Source organism: Phragmites australis, chromosome 4, assembly GCF_958298935.1.
Source record: "Phragmites australis chromosome 4, lpPhrAust1.1, whole genome shotgun sequence".
Classification (NCBI taxonomy): domain Eukaryota; kingdom Viridiplantae; phylum Streptophyta; class Magnoliopsida; order Poales; family Poaceae; genus Phragmites; species Phragmites australis.
The window spans coordinates 11,455,502-11,482,454 of NC_084924.1; the positions used below are offsets into that span (position 1 = coordinate 11,455,502).

The 26,953-nt window shown below is 44.7% G+C and overlaps 2 protein-coding genes across 2 annotated transcripts; both read right to left on the minus strand.

Annotated features, from left to right (window-relative positions):
- Positions 1-742: 742 nt before the first annotated feature.
- Positions 743-4,300, minus strand: LOC133915694 (calcium-dependent protein kinase 9-like). Its single transcript, XM_062358956.1, has 5 exons — positions 3,059-4,300; positions 1,973-2,269; positions 1,590-1,873; positions 1,260-1,490; positions 743-1,169 (listed from the first exon to the last, which is right to left on the minus strand). Exons 1-5 carry the CDS (start codon positions 3,822-3,824, stop codon positions 1,023-1,025), a joined length of 1,725 nt encoding a protein of 574 aa, XP_062214940.1. The 5' UTR covers positions 3,825-4,300; the 3' UTR covers positions 743-1,022.
- Positions 4,301-6,128: 1,828 nt separating this feature from the next.
- LOC133915695 (uncharacterized) lies at positions 6,129-13,992 on the minus strand. Its single transcript, XM_062358957.1, has 4 exons — positions 13,207-13,992; positions 12,912-13,111; positions 6,814-6,888; positions 6,129-6,732 (listed from the first exon to the last, which is right to left on the minus strand). Exons 1-4 carry the CDS (start codon positions 13,874-13,876, stop codon positions 6,301-6,303), a joined length of 1,377 nt encoding a protein of 458 aa, XP_062214941.1. The 5' UTR covers positions 13,877-13,992; the 3' UTR covers positions 6,129-6,300.
- Between the last annotated feature and the right edge of the window lie 12,961 nt (positions 13,993-26,953).

Sequence of the window (26,953 nt, forward strand, 5' to 3'; positions counted from 1 at the left end):
CTGGAGTTGATCCTGTAGCCTAACGCATCTCGTTCCAACACCTACTTTTCTCATTGACCATGATTAGGTTCAGTTCTTTCTTCTGTTGTTGAAATGTTCGATCGGTATATACATCTGGCTATCTGCACGTTTTTTCCGGTTCCCTGTAACTATCTGCAAATCAAACTATTCTCATGATGAATATATGCAATCAAATTTCCGTCAAAAAAAAGTGTACGCAATCAACACGTTGTTAGCAGATGAATTGTGTTATGTTAACCTGAGTACGAGAAGAGCAGTGAATAAAGACTTCTCTTTTATGCAAGATGCTCTCCAATTTAAACTGTAACCCAGCCCACCTGGCAGAGCGGGTATTGATTTTTGGACCGTCCATATTGTGTATGTCAGCTATAGAACCATGGCTGCAGTCTTCAGCAGCAGCGTCAAAACAACGAAGGACTCAAGAACAACAAGGTAGCTTCGTTCTCCGAAACTTAAGATTGTTTTCAGATCTTACAACTGTGAATTGCTTCCATGACTTAGGAACCAGGTTGCTCAAAATCAGTTTTTTTTACAAGATTATTGATCAGATATTCGATTCAAAATTTCAGATATTGCCGGATCATGTGGTTATCGCTAATGCTCAGGTGATATTTGCAGCGTGGAAGGGTTGTAGCCTTTTGAGAGAATATGTTTACTGTTAGTGATATACTGATATCAGCTAACACAAGAGAGTTTGCAGATGAGTTTCAGAAGCTAAGTGTGGAGCGCAATGAGTGAATTCACCTCATAAAATGTAGTCAGGTTCCTTTCTACGGCACATAATTACAGTCAACACAAGTTCATGCGCCAATGATCTGAAAGACTGAAACCCCCAGCCGCTTTCCCTAACAATCCTATCGAAGGTTCAGATGTTCTGCAACAAATATACAAACAAACTGAAGAAAGAAAACTATCCATCCGTTGAAGTGATGTGTGCATCAAAAACCAAGCATCGCATCCATTTATCGTTCCTGAAGCCTCTCCTCGAACGTACGTCTTCGCTAACGCGCCATGGCTAGCGACCCGTCCTTCATGAGGCTGTTGCTCAGAGTCTTGAACCGTTCCCTCGAGTACTGCCGGGACGCCTTCCTCCAGTCCGTCCCGGCTTTCATCATCGCCACGAACTCGTCGAAACTGATCCGGCCGTCCTACGATCAGCAACCGCGGACATGATCAGATTGCAGGTATTTGCCTGGTGACAGACGCAGTGGAGGAGTACGTGCTTATGGTGGCTGTACCTTGTCGGTGTCGACTTCTCGGAGGACGTTGTTGAGCGCGGCGTCGTCGGTGTGGCCGGACTCGTCCGCGAGCGCGTCGGCGAGCTCGGTGCGCTCGATGTAGCCGCTGCTGTCCTTGTCGAAGAAGAGGAACGCCGTGCGGAGGTGGTCGTCCTTGGAGAGCCGCTGCAGGTGGATGGTGATCGCCACGAACTCGCCGTAGTCCAGGTACCCGTTGCCATTCACATCAGCCTGAAGAAGCGAACTCCATTATTAGCAGCTAGAGATATATGTCTACATGAGCATTATACTGTGACTGAGATCGAGGAGGGGCTGGGGGTCGACGCTTACGGCCTCCATGAGCAGCTCTATCTCGGGCTCGGCGAGCTTGGAGCCGACCTTCCTGAGCCCGGCCTTGAGCTCCTGCAGCGTGACCCTGCCATCCTTGTCGGTGTCCATGAGCGCGAACATGTCCCGGATCACCTCCACCTCCTCCGCGGAGAGGTGCTCCGCGATCACCCGCATGGCCTTCTTCTTGAACTTGTTCATGGCGGAGAACTGCTGCAGCCGCGCCCGGACGACGTCGCCCAGCGGCACGTTCGGCGCCTTCCGCGCGTTCTGCAGCCACGGGTGCTCTGCCACGGTGCCACCATGCCAAGAACGCACGCATACATCAGGATCCATGCATGGAGACGAAGCAATTAACATGGACGGGGTCTTGGACATGGACGTACCGAGCACCTGCTGCGCGGTGGGGCGCTTCTTGGGGTCCATCTGGAGCATCTGGCGGACGAGGCTCTTGGCGCCGTCGGAGATCCGCGGCCAGGGCTCGCGCTCCAGGTCCAGGGCGCCGCGGAGGATGGCGCGCGCAACGCCCTGCTCCGTCTCGGCCCAGAAGGGCGGGACGCCGCAGAGGAGGATGTAGAGGATCACGCCGGCGCTCCAGATGTCCACCTCCGGCCCGTAGCTCCGCCGCAGCACCTCAGGCGCCATGTAGTACGGGCTGCCCACGATCTCCGTGAAACGCTCGCCTGTTCACATAGTCACAATAATCTTCATAGCATCAATGCATCATGAACCACGGATTAACCGAGCTAGTAGTGTATTGGCGCCATGCACGTACGTACGGAATATGGTGTCAACTATGCACAAACTATTAAACCTGGGCGGCACTATGTCTGGTGAAAATAGCATCCAGATAGCTGGAATTTTGCTCAAAACCCAAAGCGTAGACTTTCTGGTCACCTTACTTATTTGAGATGAGATGATTTTGTCAACCAAATAAGCCTTATTCCACAATCTTACGAGCAAGATCACACACTCTGCACTCATATAGATGTAAACGTGGCATTCAAGATTCAAATGTCCGCTGCTGGCGTAGGTGCACTACCAGTAACCACATATATCGTCGAAAACAAATCCTAAGGCAGCAACCTTTTGCGTCGTATTTTAACAAAAACAATATTTCTGCTATAAATGGCAGATGTAGAAAAAAAAAGTATACAAATAATAGTTAAAGTCTTACTAAATTGGTAAAGTTCTCTTGTAACGCCGCAAATTTAACAAGCAAACACAAGAATAGAACTTTCATTACAAAGACACAAAGAGAAGCTCAATTTTGCTCAAAAACTTATAAAAAATCAATATTGGAGGACCAACCATTTTGCGCTACTTAACCATGAGTTCCATCGATGCTCTATGGTGTGGAACACAAGACGTTTTCGTTTTCTTCGGAAGAAAAAAATAATACAAGATGTTAAACGGAAGGAGAGAACAGTAATTACGCAAGCATGACAATGCAAGCGAGCGAGCAGGCTGACCTGGTCGGAAGAAGACGGAGAGGCCGAAGTCGATGGCCTTGAGCTGCGCGTCCTCGCTCTTGCCCGCGTACAGGAAGTTCTCCGGCTTGAGGTCCCGGTGCATCACCCCGTGCGCGTGGCAGGCCCGCACCACCTCCGCCACCGTCCTCGCCGCGGCCGCCGCGGCGCGCTCCGTGTACCTCCCGCGCGCCACGATCCGGTCGAAGAGCTCCCCGCCGTCGCACAGCTCCATCACCAGGTGCACCGCCTCGCCGTCCTCGTAGGCCGCCCGGAGCCGCACCAGCGCCGGGTGGTCGGGCAGCGACGCCATGATGGCCACCTCCCGCCGCACGTCCGCCACGTCAACCGCCGTGCGGAGGCGCCGCTTCGGGATGGACTTGCACGCCAGCCGCTCGTGCGTGGCGCGGTCCGTGGCGAGCCGGGTCACGCCGAACTCACCGCGGCCGAGCTCCCGGCCCAGGTGGTACTTGTCCGTCACACGCAGGCGCGGCTGGTGCGGCACCACGCCGTCCAGCACCCGCGCTGCCGCTCTGCCACGGGACACCGGCGGCGGCGGCGGCGCCCAGTCGTACGGGTTGGGCTTGGGCTTGGGCTTGGGCTTGGGCCTCGGCTTGGGCTTCGGCTTCGCCCCGGGGCTTGGTTCTTGGCTGTTGCCCTGGCTGCTTGGAGGCGTCGCCGGCCTCTTGCCTCGCGGCGGCGCTTCGGCTTTGGGTTCCAGCTGATCAGGGGAGGTGGAGGTGGTGCCGCACAAGCACACGTTACCCATGGCACCTCCTGGAAGCTTCTAGACTCTTCTGGACCTTCTTTCGCTGGCTTGCGTCTTGCTCTACGGCAGCTACCTCATACTGTCAGCGAGTGGTATTGCTGTAATAGTCCTCTGTCTCTGTGATCCATTTTGATCAAGAACAAGGTTGTTCTCTAGCTAGTCTTCTCTCTTGTCTAGTCTCTACTGGCGCGCTTGTGCATGTGGAGGGATCTCTCTCTCTCTCTCTCTAACCAGGATCGAAGCACGCATAAACAACAAGGGTATATAGCTTCCTTTCAATCTCTCTCCACGAATGAAAAGGTAAGATTTGGCTGAGAAGGGAGGAAGAAATGGTCGCGGGAGAGAAGAGGTCCAGGTATCCAAAGTACGCAACGAAACGGACGAGAAAGGGAAGAAGAAGAAGAATATGCAGCTTTCGACCGCACAAAAAAAAACTGTTAAATCCTAGCCAATAAAATATCGAGAACATGGCCGCTTTGCTTCGTGCTTACGTTCTTTCGAGGGGACGGATCATGGCCGCGTAGCGAAAAGGCGCGTGGGGACGGAGCCCGGGCTTGATTTCGAAGGCGTGGAGTGCATGGGAGATAGGGACCGCTGGGCCCTTTCCAAGCGGAGCGCTGGTACGGCAGCTTTCCAAGGCTGCATCGTGCTTTCCGGTTGCCGTTCATCGGTGCGGGTGACCGGGCTCGAACACAATTACCGTCACCTCGCGTCGATCCAATGAGTTGGTCGCGTGTCGTGCCTCCCGCTCGAGCCCTGCCGCGGCTGGGTACCTTCCGTAGCTGCCGTGTGGGTTCCAGCAGGAGAGGGTCAGAAAATGACCCGGCGTTAAGGCGCGAGGGTGAGCGCTGCTGCCGGCAAATCAAAGGCGACGAAGGATTCGATTGTGTAGCTGTGATGCCTCTGTGAACTTGTGAACGAGAACCCCCTGCATTTTCCGTCCAAATATGGCGTGTTCGCACGGGAAAACGTCCTTGCTTTTGTCAGCATACTACGTGCTCGTAGTATTCCGTGGCCTCTAGTTTTGATCAAACGCAAGGACACCCATGCCACTGTTACAATCAGGGACGGCAAGCAGCGTGGGTAAATCGGGTTCAGACGATACGGCGTAGTTCCAACATCTCGGTCACGACTAAGAACCCAAGAGATCCGACCGAGAGATCTTGTGCACGAATAACATGAGAAATTTAAGATTTTTGTTCCCTTCCTGCACGAAAAAAAAAATGGAGGCCTTTGCTTTCTATTTTTTTATTTTAGATGGAGGGCTGTTACCGGTAGAACTGAGTAGGCACGGTAGGTGATGGATAAGCGAAATGCTCTGCTCCTTGAAGGATTAGGACCACGATGACATGGGTGCCTGCCTGCCTGGGCTAATAATGTCAACTACCAAAGGACGCAGACACCGTGAAAAGAGCTTTGGGGCTTGACGAAAGGCAATTACAAGATGATGCATCGGGATTAAACAAGGGGAAAAGAGGTGGTCAAAGGTTCGGAGCCAACATGATTGTGGCATGAAGCGACGTGCAGCAGGCAATGATGGGTTCAGCCATCCATCCATCCATCCATCCATGATTCTGCACCCTACAAAAACAAACCAGACAAAATTACCATGTCGCCTTTCATACATCATCGAAGGCCTAGTAAAACAGGTTGTTAATGTAACATCAGGAGGAAGGTGAGAAATGGTCAGGTGAGAGAGAGCAGGGATGCACCACGGTCCTGTCCACGTCTGCTCCCTCAGCAGGACCTGGTACGTCTTCTCAGAATACAAGGAACTTGGTTTGTTGGATAGGTCAGCTGTCTGATTCGAGTCCTAGCAAAACGCTACCTCACAATAGAGACAAACAAGCAGGAGTAACATACTGAGATTTTGGACGACCACGCGCAAACAGGAAATAATTATCTCTTCTTGTCTCGGTCATAGAACACATAGCCGGAGCTCAATTTAGAGCGGTTACAGCGGACCTTTGCAGAAGCATCATAGAATAACTCACCGGTATTGTATATGACAAACAATGGAAGAACCCTGCCTTCAGAAAGCATGAGCTGCATCGATAAATGACAGCGTGGAAAGATTCGACAACAATGCGACAATCTGTGTTGAACCATCCAAGCATCCACTTTATCAGGCACAGCTCTGGGCAGCATTCCAAGAACACCTTCGTAGACAACCACCTGCAAATACTGCAAGCATACGAAGCAAACATTCCCATCTACTGTAACGAGAAAAAAAGAAAAGAAACAGCATCGACACGCAGAGAGCACAGAGCGAAATCTAAGGGGCATAATTTAGGAGAACGAATATGACCTGAAACTATTTCCCCAGAGTATTCCACATTACCGACCAACCATATGCAGTCATTGGAGTAGCAAAATAACTCACAGATGGAGCGTACGGTGACGTAATAACAGGCTAAGTTAGTTCTATAATAACAAAATGGCTCCCTCCCTGACTCCGAGTAAAATAGTTAGCAAGCTAAGCGTTGGCACCCAGCTCCACCCTCCCAGAATGTGCATGGCCCCCTCCCTGCAGGCTTCCACCATGATTGACGTAGTAAGAGTTGCCACCAGAGCGACCACCCCGGCCTCTGTTGTTGTAGTTCCTCTGCTGGTAGTATCCAGTATCATAGTAGTACCCACCGCTGCCGCCACGGCCATTCTGGTACCCGCCGCCGCCACGGCCATTCTGGTACCCACCGCCCACACCACGTCCTCCACGTCCTCCACGGCCATTAGCATAGCCCCTCCTGCCACCACCGCGACCACCACCACGCTGGTTCTGGTAAGACCGTCGATGGATGAACTGTTGGTCTTTTTCCTCTGGATCCTCCGCATCAGCTTCAAATCTCTCCTGCTCTACCTCAGCTGAAGGAGCTTCATCACTTGGGTTCACCGGAGCTTCATCATCCTGAAATTACATTGTTAGTGTAAACAGGAAACATCTTAACCAGAGTTACTTGCAAGCTCGTTAGTTACTATAGAGCGGTACCACATGCTGAGCATCAACAAGAGGAGACTGATGGTCAGTGTAGATTTCTGTAGCCTGAGAATCTTCCTTCTCATCCTGTCAACGAATACATAAATCAGCAAATATTAAAGATGAGAGGCAGGGCTAACTAAACAACACAACTAAACAAATGTGCGTAAGGTGAAAAAATAAATTCTTCGGCCACAGAGACCGTCAGCGGATCTCTCTATATGCGGACAACGCTGTGCTTTTCCTTCGGCCAAGGGTGGAGGATCTTAATCTGATTAAACATATGATTCAGATTTTTGGTGATGCTTCGGGTCTCAAAACAAACATGCTCAAGTGTTCGGTGACACCAATACAATGTCAAGAGGAGCATCTGTTGGTGATTCAGGATAATTTGCCATGTGAGGTTAAGAATTTCCTTTGTACTTATCTTGGTTTGCCACTTCCAATTAGAAAACCAACCAAGGCGGAGCTGCAACCCCTTGTGGATAAGGTGGCGGATTGTCTCCCCGGATGGAAGGCCTCCTTGATGAATCGGGCCGGCAGATTAATCATGGTCAAGGTGGTGCTCACATCCATTCCCATTTATCATATGATAGCACTTGATTTTCCTAAGTGGGTTCTCAAGGCAATTGATAAGAGGAGACAAGGTTTTATTTGGAAAGGGCAAGAACAAGCTAATGGTGGTAACTGTTTGATGTCTTGGAGAAAAGTGTGCCAACCGATTGAATTTGAGGGCCTGGGCATCCAGGATCTGCCCACTCTCAGTTGGGCTCTTCGTTTGAGGTGGTTATGGTTGCAAAAAACCGATCCTACGCGACCATGGGCGGGTATGCAAGTGCAGGTGCATCCAAACACTCGAGCTATGTTTTCTATGGCCACCTTGACCCTTGTTGGAAACGGCATGGACACCAAGTTCTGGAGTGATAGATGGTTACACAGCCAAACACTTTCTGAACTGGCCCCTCATCTCATTGTTTTAGTTCCTAAAAGAGCGATCAATCAACAGACAGTAGCGCAAGGGCTTGATAATCGCTGGTGGGTCGCTGATAACAAGGGTGCTTTGACGGTTCAAGCTATTAAGGAGTATTTGTTGGTTTAGGACCTGATGGAAGATGTGGTTTTACAACAAGATGTGCATGATCAGCATACTTGGAAACTAACTAGCTCAGGGACTTATACCAGCAGGTCAGCCTACAAGGCTTTCTTCGTGGGAACTATCAGATTTGCTCCTTGGAAACGGGTTTGGAAGTCTTGGGCGGCGTTGTGTTGCAAGTTTTTCTTGTGGCTTGCCCTTCTTAATCGGTGTTGGACAGCAGACAGGTTGGTAAAGCGAGGTCTCCCGCACCCTCCCCGCTGCCCTCTTTGTGATCAAAATGAGGAGACCATGCAGCACCTTCTTATCTCGTGTGTGGTATCCCGACAAGTATGGTTCTCCGTCTTTCAGCTGGCTAGTCTTGAGCTCATTTCCCTAACATCACATATTGTTGGTTTCTCTTGTTGGAGTTGTTCGCTCAAGCCGGTAGACAAGCAACAAAGGAAGAGCTTTAACTCATTGATCATTCTTGTTACTTGGGAGCTTTGGAAGCACCGCAATGACCGCGTCTTCAATTCGGCCCCTCCGAATGTTAATTGCGTGGTGCGGACGGTCAAAGAAGAAAGCACTTTGTGGTGTGCTGCAGGGGCCAAGCAGCTAAGGGGGCTGTTCTTTGGGATCGCATAGGTGCTTTTGTGGGCTTAGTTTCCTGTTTGGTTGTTTCTTGTAGTTTGTGGCGCATATGTTAAGCATGCAAGGCCGGGGCCGGAGTAGTTTTTTTTGCTATTCTTTATTCTTTAATGAAATGATATGCAGCTCTCATGCGTATTCGAGAACAAAAAAATAAATTCTATATAATATAAAGATGAAAGGTAGGGTAACTAGATGACAGCCAAGCATTGTTCAAAAAATCGTCGATCGATAGCTGCTCGGCTGACTGGGGAGTAGGGATTAATCGGTTAATCAGGGATTACCTGAATTAATCGGTCGACCATTAATCGGTTGGTGTAAAGTACTTATGTAAACATGTATTGTGTAGAAGATGCTAAGAACTATAAATCTATGAGTATGTGCTTCAAATATAAACTATAAATTCCAAAAAAAATAGCAGCAATCATTCTCATTCAATCAAACACATAAAAAATAGACTCAAAAGTCTCAAATACAAATTATTGCTGCCATTTTTTTGGACCGAGTCAGGGGATTAATAGGCCAAAATAGAAGAAAAAAATAAGAGAAAGGAAGATGAGATGGGCTGCCATCTTCTGGCCCACCCAGCCCATCAAAATCATAATCCTAACCCACCTCTATCCCCTTTGCCCTAGCCACCTCAATCCCACACACACCTCACTTCACCTCCCGTGTAAACCACATCCCGCCGCCTCCCCTCCGCTCCGCTCGCCACGCCCTCCCCTCCCCTCCTTCACCACACCGGCAAGGTGGTCGCCGGGGCTGCGTGGGCCCAGTCTAGAGGCGCATAATGAGTCAAAAGCGGGGAGGTCGGATCCAGGCGGGAGCCCGAGCAGCGGCGGCGCGAGGGGCGGGCGCCCGAGCGGCCTACTGCTGGGCTTGAGGAGGGGCGATGCCGCGAGGGGCTAGCGCAAGAGGCTGGCGCTACTGGAGGCTGCGATGAGTCATTTTGCGACAGGGGTTAATCGGTGGTCAAGGGGATTAATTTATGGTCAACCCGATTAATCGGGTTGTCAGACCGATTAATCGATCAGGCGATTTTAGGGCCGATAACACCCTAATCTACTCGTTGCCCTACCGATCACCGATTACTTGGCCGATTAATCGGCTAATCAACCAATTTTGTCATCACTAAGCCAAGAAACATGTAAGTTAGAAAGAAAAAAAGGATATACTATTTTGTTTACCAAAATACATGGAACATTGAAAAAAGATCAAATTCTTATAAGAAAATAGAGGTAAAAGGTAGGGCTAACTAGACAACAACCTAAACACATATAAGTAAGACAAAAGAATCAAATTCTTTTTGTTAATGCCCCTAATACACCGCCAGGAAAGAAACCACAAACCAACACATGTGTTCATAATAAGACAAAGGTCGATCTAATTAGGCACAAATCCTCTCTCTTGCACAGCAATAAATCAGGTGGCAATGTCACCCTCTGATTAAAACAAGGACATCCACTTCACTAGTCCATACTTCATATACCCTTTTGTTATGTCTATCTAAACAGAAATAAAATGGTTCATTTTTTTAAAGAATATCAAGATGCTAAAAACATCACAAAAATGGCAGTGGCATGCAAAATATACTGCTAAACAAACCACTACCAAAATATTTCTTTAGCACAGATATGAGTTGTCTCAGAGGCAGATAGAAAGATCCTGATTGTTTTGATAATCTATAGATTATACACCCAGGAAAGGTTTAATTTCTTCTATTATGATCATGGTCTTGGTTATGTGCGCATTTAAGGTACCGTTGCTATCTAAATTCAAAGATCCGAACCTGTGAAACAAAGTATTTCATCTCAAACTTTCAGAATGCTCATGCAAGCAAAAATAAGAAATTCCAACCTTTTAAATTAGCATAATATAGAACATCACCACAACGAGCCTTAGTAGACAGATGACAACTAACTTACTAATAAAAGTCACTCCCTCAATTTCAGAATATTTGTCCAAACCCGTCATCCTCATAAACCAAGGAGGTCCACGTGTCTGATTTTAAGAAATGACAACAAGACCCTTTTAGATGGCGTGCTACAATCATTTACACCTTCCACATCATTTAAGTAGGGGTGGAGAGGGGGATACAGCAATATATATACTCTTGTTTCCCTCAATGGACAGATATTTTTGAGATACTAACTCCAAGACGATGGACATATTTTGAAAGGGATGGAGTATATAACTACTGTAACAATAGCCAATGAATGTTTCAAGTCATATTGCTGAATGAGACAAATGTGCCGATGCATCTATTTTATGATATTATCTAGTTTCTTATGAGAATATCCTACAATTGGAATAACAAGAACAATTATAACTCTTCACTTCCATTTTTATCATTTTGCTTCATGACCAGTTGGCAACTAAATCACACTTCTATATTCTAAAATGCATACATTTAACTAAATACTAATCCAACGAATATTATTACATATAGGAAGTGTAGAAAAAATAGGCGTAACTCGCAAGGTATTGCATACTATAAAGGAGTATAGTTCTATGCATAATCCAGCCATATAGGAGATTTTGCCTAGCTCAGTTCCAAAACCTACTTAAGGTTTCTAGTAGGAGGGCATCAATTTATAAGTAAGCTAAGTCTAAGTTGAACCTAAAGATGAACAAGCTAATACTGAAACAAAAGGCTGAAGAAAAGTAGAACCAGAAGATGATCCTGCCACTACCAGGCTTGATGCATTGGGACTGTTTTGCAACAAAAACAGGTGACTTTCATGATTTCATTTTAAAAACAATAACCAAAGGTAATTTTCAAATACAAAGGCAGATAAGTAACAATGTAAGCACACACGCAAATCTTATAGCTAGAAATAATCACAGGATTGATGGAATGGGGTAGAAAAAAGAAAATTTTCGCACGCTAAGAATGTTCTATAAAATGCCAACAAAAATGGGGAACATGCCTACTGCCTTACAGGTTGATGCCAATTTTAAGTGGGAAAGATCTTTTTCTTTTTTCTTTCTTATTTTTTGGACATATTTTGTTACAACCAATTATAATGATGAGGCATGTAGAAATGATCTTAAGTCCTCCCTCCATTCAAGAATACAAGGTGTATTTTATTGTGGTCATCTTCAAAATTAGACTTTGATCATTATTTTCTCACAAAATATATCATTTATTGCTTCAAAACCAATATAGTGTGAAAGCATTTTGAAATATGAATCTAGTTGTACATTTTTTATACAATAAGCACTTACAATTTGACTAACTGCTGGTCAAGATATACAAAATTACTTTTCCAAAATAAAATGTGCCCTGTATTTTTTTCACAGAGGGAGTAGCAACCACCAAAGATTCCATTCCACACATGGGTTGTTTCCCTTGCATGTTGCATTGGTTGACTGAACTTCTAGAGCTATCCAGACAAAAACTTGAATGATTATTATAAATAATTAAATAAAAACATGAGAACCATGCATTTTAGGTTGGAAAAGGCGAGTAACTTTTTTCCAACTGCTGTGAATGAACATGTGAGTTGCATTTCATTAACAAACTAATATGAGCTTTATACTCTATACAATCTGCCGTTAGATGATAAACACTGATTGTGACATCTAATCTAAAGTTTTTTTTGCTAATTTTCTGATAAAAAGATTGAATTGTATGGAGCTGGAAATATGTAATTTATGCACCTGTCTTTGTCTCAGTTCAATGTTGGTGCTATTTGAAGGTAAAAACATATATTTTTCAGCGGTACTAATTAACTAACAAATATAAGAACACCCAATTTAGCACATTACTGTAATTTTGAACCAGTGCGTTAGGTATCACCCTACTGAAATAGTAGTATAATATCAGCTGTCACCATGGAACATTTCACTAAAACGTTCCTAATAAACAAAATCAATAACACCATTCCAAAGGCATAACACTTCCCACTACACAAACTCAATAGTCAATTCAACATCTAATGTATACGCCGTTATACTCGTAATGGAACATAGACAACTGACAGTACAGGAAAAATTGAGAATTTACAAACACAGTTTCTTTTCACACAAAAACATTAATACCCTAATTTTTCTTTCAATGCATTCCTATATTCACAACACTCAAGCGTCATAATGCTTTCAAAATAGTGCCCAGAGAGAGGTATCCAAGTCTACCAGTAATATTTCGATAATCTAAAGCCCAGATGGTGTTACCTCATAGTCTGAATCATCTACAACAGATCATTAATCTAAGTACGGACACTCGTACCAGAAAGATAAAAGTCTATAAGCAGCAGCCATCAGCAATAATGGCATTGCACAGTAGATCAATCATCAATCCACATCAAGATAAAGTTAAGAGGACTGCAATGATTTGGGCATGTCAACCAAGTTAATGAAAGCAAAATAACAAATATGATTTCACCTTGTGCCCTTCAACAGCCACGCTCTCCTCAACTGTCGCCGGTGCCTGGGGCGACAAAACCATGCCCTCCTGTGCCTGCACACCTCCAGCACCGTAGCTCCCTACTGCAGCAGCCACGTCCTCCGTTGCCCTCATCTCTGGTTGTGCTGTGTAGTAGTCCGATGACATGATCTTATCTAACTTTGCCCTCACCCCAGCATCTACAGGTAAAAGGAAACACAAATATTCCGCATTTCAATTACATAATCTCAATTCTGAAGTCAAATCACACTGCAAACCCTATAGCAATCCTCACATGTGATGCCGGAATCAGGATGGATGGGCTCATCTGCACGGCGGAGCCAGAGACGGGCGTGATGGGCACATGCTTGGAGCGCATCGCTGTGGGAGACGCCCGCCGCAGCAGCAGGACGCGAGGCGGCCAGGGCCGCGAGAGCAGACACAGCGTCGAGGTCGGTCTCCACGAGCAGGTCCGCCGCATCATCCGTGACATAGTCATAGGTGATGCAGCAGCTCCGCTCGTGGGTGCGTGCGACCATCGTGGCCATGAACTCGCTCTGCGGCTTCACGTCGAAGAGGGAACCGAAGTAGACGAGTGCGAGGAGGTCCTGAATGGACAAATCTGAGTCGGAGGAAGAAACGGCGGGGGCGGGGGCGGGACGGGAGGAGAGCTCCTCGGCGAGGGCGGAGGCGAGCGGGGCGCGGAGGCGCTCGAGTTCGTCGATGAGCGCGACGACGACGGGCTTGGATCGGAGGACCTCCTCCTGCTCGCGGTTGAGCGTCTTACCGGCGGCGAGCGACTCCTCCATCTGCATGATGCGGTTGTACTTCTTCCGCAGCGCGCGGAGGCGCTTCGAGACCACGCTGAGCACCGGCCCGTCGGTGGCCTCGGCGGCCGCCGCCGCCGCGGCAGCGGCGGAGGCAGTGCGGGCGGAGGAGGAGGAGGCGGTGGGTGAGGCGGCCATGGCGGTGCGCTAGGGTTTTAAGCGCGATTTGGGGCTTGGGGGTCGGAGCTGCGAGTGGGGAGGCGGGGAGCAGGGGCGTCGGCGCGTGGGATTTTTATGCGGCGAGGTGGGAGACGGAAGGGTAGGGCAATCGGGTGATCAGGTGGGCCGGATGATCGCGCGCGAATCTTCAAGCGCTGGCTCTCTTTGCTGTGGGCTGGGGCTGGGCTTGGCCGAACGGTTTTGGACTTCCCGGGGCGATCTGGCCAGAAAAATCACTGCACAAAACTAACCTAAATCGGAAAGTTTATCGAGCCCTGGCTCAAATTTTATTTGGCATTGCACCTCAAACTAGCTTGCTCATGATCACAATCTCACCTTGCAACATGTGGCAACGCCAGGGCGGCCCGTGCTCTAGCACAGGCTTGGCCCAAGTTGCTAAGGGATAGCACCCCTCCCCCTGGCAAAGCCCACATGCCTCGACCTGTGGCTACGGTGCCTCGACGGCTTGACCTCTGCTCCCACACTCGCATGCCGCCAACCTGGTTCCATGGCTACGGTTACCGTTGTAACAGCTTAAATTCTCAAAATCAAAAAAATTAAAAACTTTTTTCAATGAAAATAAAATTGTTTTGTAAAATTAAATAATCCTAAGGGTGTGTATGCGTTTATTTGTTTGCTTGATTTTGTGAGCCAATATAATATATATATATATGTTATATGTATAAATATACATGTGTATATACGCACGAGAAAATAGAGAAGAATTAGAAAGGCTTTTAGATTAAAATAGGTAGAAGCCCATCTCTCCTCTCTTTTCTTTCTCTCTATTCCGGCTTAGCCCAGCTCGACCACCCATTCCGTCTCTTTTCTCCTCTCTTCCTCGTTGATCCAGCCCAACCCACCATCTCCTCTCCTCTCTTCTCTATTCTCCACTTCAGCTCACAGCAGCAGCAATCGGTTGTCGCACGTGTGGACGTCGCCGTGTTCGAGCCGAAGATCGACCACCCATCGCCAAAACGGATTCGCTAAGACTTCTAGAAGTTCGAGCCCACGCCAGTTTTGCCACAGCCCGAGCCAAACTCGAGACGGACACTTGAGTTCAACCATTGGCCGCACGAAATCCCAATCAAATCCGCCAGTTTGAGCTAGAGATAAGCTAAGAAGCAAACAAGGAAGAATCCAGAGTCTTACGCGGAGCTTTTGCCCTATGGGTAAGAGTTTGAGGTCGTTTGAATTAAAAAGAGTGGAGTCGGTCGTATATATATGCGCCCCTACTCCCTCCCTAGAGCATCATGCGGCCTTTGTACATTAAACCAAGATGATCGTCGCCTAAAGCCCATCTCTGGCGAGAGTCGAAGCTTCAAACTGCCCATCGCCATCTCCTGCCTCTCTCGAGCATCGCCGACACCGATGTGTGCCTGAGGTGAGTTCTCCATGCTTTCTCGATGATTTTCCGCCACTCGTCGTCGACCATAGTGCACGGGAGCGCCGTTCCGGTGAGTTTCTGACCGTGCGCCACTGTGGCGAGAGTCGATGTCACCTATGTTCTACCGGAGCCTAGAGCAGGTGAGTGTGAGCCGTCCGATCCAAAATTGAAGACCAGGATTATATCTAAAACATACCCCTTCGTGAACCAATCTGATGTCGCCACGTAGCCTTCATAATCCCAGTCAGGTGGTTTCCTAGTTAATAGGGCGATGTGGCAACCGTGTCAGCATGTTTGTCTGACGTATCATGCCATGTCGGCACAGAGAGCCGAGTTAGCAAGTCCAGTCCGCATAGTTTCTCTTTTTATTTGTTTTAATTGTTTTGCTAGCGTCATAATTAGTATATATTGTGTAATAAATAGATTTTTAGTATAAAAATAAATAGATTTTTCTGAAATGTTTAATAATGTTTTATAGGTTTATTTAATTATATTTAATAGTTTTGTATAGTTTTATAATTCAAATAAATGCTAAAAAATTTCAGAAAAATCTAGAAAACCCCATAAAATCATAGATTGCTTTGAAAAAATTCTTTAAATTTCCTAGCAACATAATTTAATTTGTAGTTAATCTTTTTGATCATATTTTAATCTTTAAGAAATCATAACTTGTTAATCATAGTTTTGTTTTGACCCATTCGTTTGTCAGATTGTTCGGAGGAGTGTGATCTTGTATGTGATGTTAGTTGTTGTGTGATGTTGGTTCTTTTTGAATCTTGATGTTTATGCGTTGTTCTTTTTCCGCGTATGTTGAGAGTAGATGCCAACGTTCCAGAAGAGCTAGAAGGATTGCAGGATCAGAATTTTGAAGACCCAACTGAGTTCAGTGAATATAGGCTATGTTCTTAAACACATTTATTCTAGTCTTTAAAATGTTTTATTTTACAAATATGCATGCTAGTAATTTTATTGAAAAATCCAAGAGTTAGGTTTTACCTTAGTTTTCCCTTATCATCCTTATAGCCATGGTTTGGTTTTGGGTTATGAAAAGGTAGATGATGCTTAGCCTTGCCTTGAGGTGGTAGTCATGATAATTGCTCTACGAAATTGATAATGGTCCTATGCAACGATGATAACATATGATGAAATATTTTTTTATAGAAATATGGCATACGGATTTAAGCATTGTGGTATGATGAGACCGGTGTATGAATGGAAAAGTGATAGTCTTGCTCAAATCTAAGAATCGATTCATGGGCTGATCTTTCTATATTTACAGTACAACTATAAACCTGGTATGAAACGGTCCTAGCCAGGTAAATTCCTTTACTCTTAACATAGTGTAAACCAAAGTATAAGAGCGGGAAATAGAAGGGTGTACTTTCTTAGATCCGAAAGATGTAAGAGTGGGCTTCTGTTGTTGAGGTAAAATCACATGGTGGTGAAATCTTAGCGGGTAGACATATGCTAAAAAGGGCATTGTAAAGGTTTTATAGTGGATTTCTAGCGCACATCTCGGTAGTATGTAAGAGTCTTTCGTCGGGCAATGGATGCTCGGTAAAATAGGAAGAAACATCTTGCGGGTAAAGTGTGAAAAATTTGTAGAATTAAAACTGGATATTCAGCGATGCTCATGGTCACGAGCGTTATTGAAAACCTACCATGATTAGAATTTGATGTTTTGGTTAGTTGGTCAACTATGATGAAGGAAATCATAATTGAGTTGTTCAATTTTAGTGGATGTAACTTTGGTTGAGGAAGTCAGTTGTTGGTTAAATCAAGATGGATAGAATCTTGAGGTGGGTTGTAATTCACTTAATTATTACTATTTTTCAAATGTTTTTACTTAAATGTTATTTTATGCAAAAAAAAAAGTCATTTAGCTATATTCTTGTCAATGCCCTCATATGCATACTATTTCCTTCGCAACTTGCTGAATACGACATGTGCTCACTCTTGCATTACCAAACACTCAGTTGGAGAAGGTATCGAGGAGTACAGCGAGGATGGATCGTTCTAATAAGCTTTCTACGTCGTAGTTTGTTTAGTTCCGCTGCAATTTAATTGGTTCTTCGACCCTTTAAGGTCATTTGTATATGACAGTTTATTCGATTAAGGTATGATTATTGTAATGATTATCATCAATGAAGTCACTATATGTTAAGATTGGTTTGTTCCTTAAACTGATCTCGACAACCATCGGTCCCCCCTCCGTGCCTCAACCTCCACTCCCCCCCCCCTCCGGTGGCTAGCCGCCCTGTGGCCCTCCACGGCTATCCGTCGCAGCGCCGCTCCCCTCTCCACTTCCCCCCTCCGCCAACCAACCGCCCTGCGGCCCAGGGCCCCTTTAGTCGCCCATCTGCCCTGCTCGCTCTCGGCCGCTCCCTGAGAGGCTCAGACCTCAGTCCCTCACTAAACTCACTCGGTCTCTCCCTGCCTCCCTCTGGTTATCTGGTAATCCCTTATCCCTCTCTCCCTCAATTTTGTGGTGGTCCTTATAATCTCACATAGAGAATTTGATAACAATACACTATTCTATTAATTTGTACTTTTGAAGAGATTTAAATATGGAGAAATTTTATTCAAAAGATGTTCGGAAAAGTTTAGTAACTAAAGAAAGTCGTTTTGATCAAAAGAGAGCACGTGTTGAGCTAAATATGGATGATATTGCCGCTGATCCGGGGCTACGAAAGCAAATTGAAGAGTTTGATTCCAATATTATAGATGAAGCTAGAAGAGCATTTTTGTCTATGGGTCCATGTCAACTATTTGGTCATAATTTTCCAAGGAAAGAGAAAGAAGGTCAAATGATGGTGTTTGTAAAAAGATGGTTCGGAAGATTTGATTGGTTAGAGTATAGTGTGCATAAAAATACTGCTTATTAGCTTTTATTGTTATCTCTTCAAACCATCAAGGATGGACTACTTTGGGAGTGATACATTCTCCAAAGTTGGTTATAATAATTGAAAGAATGCATTTCAATCTTTTAATGCTAATGTTGGGGGATCAAATAGTGCTCACAACAATACAAGGAAGCGTGCCATTTATTTCAAAAATTAGAGACAAAGTGTGGCTCATGTGTGGTCGAAGAAATAGAGAAGGAGGAACAATATAAGCTCGCTTGGCTATTGTTCTATGAGTTGTAAGATTTCTCCTTTTACAAGTTCTTGTTTTTCGTGGGCATGATGAGTCTTCAAACTCAAACAATAAAGGAAACTTGCTAGAGATGGTGGAATGGTACAAAGGGAAGGATCCTATAGCTGCAAGTGTACTTGGTCAGAATGCTTTGGGAATAATCAAATGACTTCCCACAAGATAAAAAAGGATTTAGTGAAGGTTTATGCAAATGAGAAAAGAAATGCTATTATTTTTTAGATGGGAGGGTGTCTTTTTGCGGTGCTTGTTAATGAGTCTCTTGATAAATCAATAAAAGAGCAAATGACAGTGACTTTGATGTTTGTAACTCTCTTGACATAAACATTTTAGATTTAATTTGTCATCTATTATCATTTATTAATATACTACCTCTATTCCTTTTTACCAGGCGTATTAGGATTTGAGAAAGTATTTTATAGTATATTTTGACTATTGATTTCTCTTATAATATATTACAATTGCTATAAAATCAACATCTTATTAAATGATATGTGAAGTACGAATCTATTGATATATCTTTTGCACACTAAATATGAGTATAATTTGACTAATTGTTGGTCAAAATTTATAAAGTTTTACTTTTTAAAATCCTAATACGCCTTGTATTTTGAAATGGAGGGAGTATTTTTTTTATCTTGTAGGTATGTCAATGAGCAAGGGCATGAGATTGAGATGTTCCTTGGGGTTAAGCATGCAACAGAAACTACATCATCTCCGTTTTAAAAAGCTTTGGAATCTATGTTTGAAAAACATGGTTTATCTATTTCTCAATTACGAGGTCAAGGATATGATAGAGCTTCAAGTATGGGAGATCAGTTTCATGGGCAACAAAGACGTGTATTGGATAAAACCCCATATATATTTTGTATTTATTGTTTTGCTCGTCAATTACAATTAGTGGTTATTTCTATTAAAATACACAAGCCTAAGGTAATTACTCACCAATAGTATTACTATTTCTGAATCGTTCTTTTTTTCCTCCCGTCCTTATATTCTATTATGTCTTCTTCCGGCCACTGTCCCCTCCCAAGCCTCTCTGCACCCTAACGCCACACCCTCCCCACCGCCCCTCTCCATCATTGGTGCCCCTCCGATTGCTAGTCGCCGCCCCCTCCCCCTCACTGCCGCCCCTACACCTGCCCATGTTGTGACCCCTTCAGCCTCCGCCCATGTCGCCGTCTAGCATTGCAATTAGCATGATAAGCCTCACATGGGGTATTACGGATATTATATAACCAAAGCAAACACTCAATCCACCATATAATCTATGATGTCAAATAATCCTTAGCTTGACTCTCAGTTTTCATAATTCAACTTTTTAAAATCTACAATCTTGAAGCTGTTTTTTAAAATTCTAAGCTAAAATAAACAAGCCCTAAGTTTCTTTCTCTAGGATTTGGAATATAGCTTTATCTTTGGTTTTTTGCTTACAAAGCTACAAAATTTAAATATTTTTCCCCTAAATGAACTGTGGTGGCCAAATACGTAATGAAAGTTTAGGTTTATGCCAACCTCATATTCTAAGATTGTTAGTACCACCTTTTAGCTCATATATCCAACTTATAATAAAGAAGAAATCTCAAATTGCCATGTTTAATTTTAGTGTCAGGAGAACAAGGAGACGGAGTCTTGTAACATGTAGCACACACTAAGGCCAACTCCAATCGATTCGACAAATCCGCTTTTTCCAGTGCTACAGTACTTTGCGGCGTTATTGTAGTAGCTGCAGCGAACTCCAACGGAGCCGGCATCCGTGGGTACAGGAATGCGGTGGCGGCAAATGAGGAGAGAGGGGCGGCTTCTTTGCGGTGGCGGCAAATGAGCCGCATCACTGTTCATCGACCGACGTGGCGCGGACACCGGAGGAGACCACGCTCGGCGGCGGTGGTGGCGTCGAGGGAGGGTGGCGGTGGGCCAGCAGGTTGGTGGCAAAGAAGATGAACCTGTACGCGTACTGCGCCCTCAGCGACTGCAGCCTCCTCGCCTCGTACGCGCCGCCGTCTCCGCACAGCGCCGCGCCTCCTTCCGTGGTCATCATATCCTAGCTCCTGCCGTCGCCGTTGCTCCCAAGCGAAACGCTTCCTCCGGTCGGTTCAGCGCTTGATTTCAGCGCGGAGCAATCGGATTGGTCGCCGCAACAATGCCGTACGGGAGGAGCCGGGAATAGCCAAATGGTACCTGTGTGAGGCATACTTACTGGACGCGGAAGGGAAGGGGAGACAAGTAACTCACGGGCGCGCAGCGTTGCTCCTGCTCAGCAGAGGCGCTCCACAGCGGTGCGGGGCGGCCGGGGGTGGGTGCTGTGTTGCCTTGTTCGCTTTGCGTCGCGTGTGAGTTTGTAAAAAAAAATAGGAGAGAAGATAAGATTAATGTATAGAGTATTTGTTGGAGATAGTTGAAAAAATAGTTCTGTAATAATGATAGTGGATACTGTAATAGTGTTATAAAGTACGAAATTTTAAGATAGTTGCTGGAGTTAGCCTAAATAAGACAGGGACATCCAATAACATCAAACCAAACGAAATAGTTTTCTTTACCGAAAAGTCAAATCAAAATCTTCCTCTCCTTTTTAGCAGGATGATCTTACTCCCAAAAAGACGAAAGAAGAGGGAGTAACATTCATCGTGATAAAACGAAAAGTATAATTGTTTTTAGCACGATGACAGTTACTCCCAAAAGGACGATTGAAGAGGGAGTATCTTGGATGCATAATAAAAAATTGAACAAAAGGATCGCCAATCCGTGCGATCGAAGAGATGGTCAAATTGTGAATTGACAATACAACGTAGTCGTCAAATGTCGCCCCAATGTCATCCATAAGAAATACCACTACTCCACTGATGTCTCTGTCTTTTCCTCCAGGCAATGTCGATTTCAGGTAGTTAAAGCATAGCTACAACGCCGCTATGATTACTACGATCATGCAGCTAAGTAGAACGGGCACGATAGAGTCGCGTGTACGCATGAAGCTCCGCGATTTTTGGGCGATGAATTGAACGGAAGCACGCATGCTTTTAAATAAGATTCTGAATGGATCGACAGCAGCAGGTAAAATGAGCAAACAACTTCAGCCGATGCAACTATATTTACGGCAGTAGACTGTAGCAGCTTGATCCTTGGAAGATTTTAGTTCTCATAAGAGAGTTGTAGCATTGAATTGATCGTTGAAATGATTCTTATTTATATGCGATGTTTGATTGATAAAATATTATTTTGGTTTGATGATTTTTAGATTGCATAAACATGTATATACGTTGCAATTATAATCATAACTAATTAAAGTTGGTGAGAAAATAGAGTTAGTGTTTTTATTTCTGAGTCCAGAAAAAATGAACTCGTTGGATAATACAGTGTCTAGGTCTTTGACCTCACCGGATGGTCCAGTATTAAGAAAGTTTCATGTCGTTACATTTCAATGCAGAAGCAAAATTTGAAGTACGCATCGGACAATCCTGTGATTGAGTAGTGTGAGCACCGGAGGTTTCACCGGATTATTTAACAGAGATGTTACAAAATGACTTGACTGGTGTTGTACACACCAGACAATCCAATGATGAGCTGTACGAGCATTAAGGCTTCACCGTATGATTTAACAAATTAGTGCAAAACATGATCTAGTGGTGGTCTACTAACCGAATGGTATGGTGTTGAGCCCAGTGAATGCCAGAGCTTTTTCCAGAGAGAGTTCAGAGTCCGAATGAGTTATACACACCAAATGATCTGGTGCTGGTACTGGTGTGAGCATCGGACTATCCGATATTCACGTTTTTCATTAGACACTTTTTTTAACAAGATTTTAGTTTGAATTAACTTGTGATAAAGTTATATGGATTTAGAGATGCATGTTTTCTTGTCTCATGCTATGTAGGTGATGCATGTGACTTGGCGGTCGATAGCGGGATGATCGGAGCCAAGCGAGGTGTTTGGTGTTGGACGATCAAGGAGGCCAGACAAAGTCAAGGATGATCCTATCTGTGCGGATAGAGGCCAAGCAAAACATGAAAGGAAGAATGCAGACATCGTGTTGACAAAGTTAAGCGAAGTGGATGCCGGTGCAAGTGACAAGGCGATCCGAGCGATCGAAAGCGGAAAAGACTTGTTGACGGTCAAGATCGCAAGATGAAATATACGTGTCAACTTCAGGATGCTTACTTGATGTCAAAATAAGCAGTTGTGAGTCACGTTTTGAAAAACGTGCGAAGCGGTTTTGCCGTTTAACCTCAAAACCGTGGAAGATTGAAGTGCATGTGGCATCATCGCGAAGCTAGCGTCAAGACAAAGATAAGTTGTGAAGGTGTCATGGTTGTTCGATGGACGAGTGAACTATGGACTAAAATACTCCTGTTGTAGGTAGGAGACCACTATAAACGTGGGGTATGTTGAGAACAAGAAAACTTGACATATAAGGAAGCTCCTATGGCTTATAAATAGAGGGGTATGACTATTATGAGAGGGTGATCTAGCCACTTATGCTTGAGAGTTAGGGTTTTAAAGGAGAGGGGAGGATACCTTAGCCTTTGTAATAGGTTAGAGTTTTTATGAGAAAAAAATATTTTGTAATTTGTTTAAAATAGGACTGATCTCTTATTAAATTGAAGTATAAGTTTCTTTTCATGTTCGAGTTTATCTCATTCTAGTTTCTTTCTATTGGTTTCGTGTTTTTTTTCTTCAAGTTTTTCCCTTTTGAATACGATTTTCATTTTAGTTTTTATGCTGAATTTTCTACTCCTTGTAAAATCATTCTCCTTAGATTATCTCATTTAGTTTTTTTTTCTATTAGCTCCGTATTTTTGTTGCAAGTTTTTTACTTTTGGATACAATTTTTGTTTTATTTTTTATTTTGAAATTTCTACTTCTTGTGAAGTCATTCTTCTTATTGTTAGATACATAAAATTTGCACATTTATGTGTACAAGTAAGTATTGAATTTCATTTTCTCTACTCTATCAACTTGAGGGTTCTCTAAGTAGCTCGTATTAATTCAAAGTTACAAGCTTTTATAAAAAGATATATGGAATGATCTTGAATAAAATTTATAGATTATATATCATTCGTAGAGTCATATTATCTCGGAACTTCCTTTTTAAATAATCTCTTTAGTGTTTTTGCTTATGCTAAAGGTTTAATATACATTAGATGATTAAATAGGAGAATACTATCCATTTAATTTTTTTTATTAAAACACCTACTCACCATCTCTAATAATTCAATCTCTATCCTACGTTTCTAAAATGGTTGTGCGAACATCACGTGATCTCTCTAAAATATCCCATCCTTGTCCAACAGATTCACGGGCTTCCTACCACCTTTGATTAGCTTATTTATATGTGCCGTCACCGTGCGTACGTGCGAGAGATCATTGCCTCCTTTGACACACCCATAATCCTTCTCTCCCGTCAGCTTTCTGATCGCAAGTTCGCAGGCAATAATTCCTAATCCGAAACTCGATCAAGGCGACGATCTGCTCACAACAAGTCGATGATGCTGAAAACAGCTCGAGTCCGAAGCGATCTGCCTCTTGGGTGAGTCGTTCCCGTGACGCGCATACATTCTGCTGCGGCCCAACTCGAGCCTGAAGACGTGCGTCTGCGATTCCCTGCACGGCAACCAGCTTCCTTGGCATTGAATTGAGTGCAACAACCGGCGAACGAACAACCATCTGGTGGGCGAGAGCGACGGCTGACCTGCTGAAGGTTGGAGCTGCTGCCGCTGACGAGAGAGAAACTAAGGGTATGTTTGTTGCTAGCATTTGTTCTTGCCTTGTTTGGTGGATGTATATGATCTTTAAGAAAAATCATGTTTGGTTGCTCATATCTATGGTTCTAATTTGATTTGACAGATGTAAATATATGTCTTCAGTCTGGTTCGAGAGTGAAGTTTGTAACTTGATCCGACAGATGCAGGTTTATGTATCTGTTTATATAGATAGATCAACTTATTAGTTTCGTAGAATCATCTTTATACAAGGAAATAATCACAATCTCAACTCTTATATCCCATCTTAGATTTAATCAATCAAACATAAACTCAATTCAGTTTCTCAAAATATATACGATCAAAAAATTTATTTTTCTTTTTAATAAATATAACTTCGTTAAATCTATTAGAATTCTATAAAAACTGATAAAAAAAACATACCTAAAGAATGCAGTCCGGCAGGTGAGACGCCGGCATGGGGCGCTGATGTGGCGCCAAAGCTCGGCGTCCTCTCCCATCACCCCCACCAGCTCGGCAGAGAAGGAGTGCGGGCTTTTTCTTGGCATGATTCGTACTTGAGCGCGGAGAGAAAAAATCTGCCCAACTTGGGGAAGGAAGGAAAGGTGTCGTGCTCGTGCCGTGCCGTGCCGTGCGTGCGGCTCTGCTTGCATTGCAGGGTCTTGAAGCAACCCAAGGGGCAGCAGCAGCAGCCCCCGTGCAGGTGCAGTCCAACTCTACCGAACGCTCTGCCTACCCGATCGAGACCCCACCGGCAACGACTCGGGCCCAACACCGTCTGCAACTGCAACTGCAGCTGCAACGCATGATCCAGACTGTTCAGTCCAGGTTGCTGTTTTGCCAAGTCTGAGAAACAGATAAGCCTAACTGAAAGAGGGACACGGCTGAACTTCAAACGCATCTACGCTTGTACAGTCAGAAAGAGCAGGAAAATGCCGGTGCGGACTTCGACACCGATGTGTCCGTGGAACAGGCTGGATTACGTACGGGTCGAGCAGCAGGGCCTGCGTTTCAGCCTCACAATCGCGCGTGCATCGCTGCGCATCTTGTTAGGTGGTGTTGGATCAGAATTAAGAAGATATACAGGCGATGATATCCTGAGAAAGAAAGTATGGGCCGGCGAAGATGGTTTGAAAAGAGGATGAGCCAGCCATTGTGGATGCCTTCTCAAACATATTCTTCCATGCAAATTTAAAATATGTTTAGCAGAACTTCAGATTTGTTTCAGTAAACTGGATCCAGTTAATTGCTTCTGTAATACCAGGATAATGAAGTATTTGTTTCAATAAACTCTTCAGACTTATTTAATCCATTTAGATTCATATACTGGGCCTGATTGGTCCTCATCCAACTAGGTCCATGTCAGGGTTCCGGAAGCAAAGAAAAGAGATTCCCTGTCGGAAACTAGCTTCTTTAGTTATTGCATCGCACTGTTACATTTTTCAAGCACTGCCGTTGCAAGTATGTTTCAGTAAAATCTTCAAACTTATTTAACCCATTTGATTCTTTCAGCCAGGCCTGATTGGTCCCTATACATGTCAAGGTGATCATAAGTCAGAAGAAAAATAGAAAAGGTTCCTGCCAGAAACTCTCCTGACAAATTCTTCTTTCTATTGCACTGTTCTTACATGAATGCCTGACAGCTTGAGATATACTATACTGATGTGATTGATTCTAGCTAGTCAACTTTGCTTCTTCCTTCTCCATCTTCACACCCTATATCCAGGACACAGGCACCAATAAACAAATATCACGTTGTTAGGTCGATCCATAACGACTAAATTATCGATAAACAAATGCGGCATGCATGCTACCTGAAATTAAGCCCCCTTGAGGAGTCTCAAGCGAAGGAGCCTTTGAACTATTATATGGTTGGTGAACGATCATGTGGTCGCTCAATGCTAAGTGACAACATGTTTGAACAATTTGTTATGCAAGACCCTCTAACTCAGAGGAATATTAAGAACTTCTTCGGTCTGGGTAAATTCACAGAGCTTCCTGCATCTCGTTCTGCGCAAAAAACAAACCCCATTCGCAAAAATAAATGTTGATGGGTGCAAAGAGATTTAAACGGCCAGTTCCTTAACCAACTGAGGTAGGCTTAGCTCTCTACTGGTAATCTTCAATTCTTCAATTGAGCGACGCAATGTGTAAAACGACGCACCGAGGGGGAGGACGTCCTCCCCGGGTTGTCATTAAGAGGATGCCGTATCTCGAACCCGGACCGGTTCAGTGAGACCGTGCTCGACTAATCGTTAGCACCGTGAAAGTTAGCACCGTTAGATGCAATGTGTAAATTATTGCATCTGTTAACTTGATCCAATACCTCTTTAGAACATCTCCAATCGAACTCTCAAATTTAGGTCCTATTCTTCTATATAGAGAGCTCTCTATCCAGATTCCACTTTTTATTTATCAGCATACTTCAATCAACTCTCTAAATTTGGCTCCTTATACACCATTTGTCACGTGTTCCACCTACCAGACCCAAAACAGCAACAACAGCTCTCAAGCACAAGCATGTCTGTATCTCTGCTCTCTGCTCTCTCTCATTTCTCCCCAAATATCTCTTTCTCCGGCTCTTGGACTCACTCGGCGACCTTAGCCTCCCGTGGCTCGGTGACCTTGGCCTCCCACAGGTGCTCGATTCGAAGAGGAAGGGGCGGGCCAGAGCTCCTGCAGAGGTGATCGAGATGGGAGCGCGTGGATGAGCGCAAGTGACTAAGCGCAGGGGCGGCTACGAGAGAGCGCAGACAGCCGGGCGCAAGGGCGATGGCGGGCGAGTGCGAGTGGCCGAGC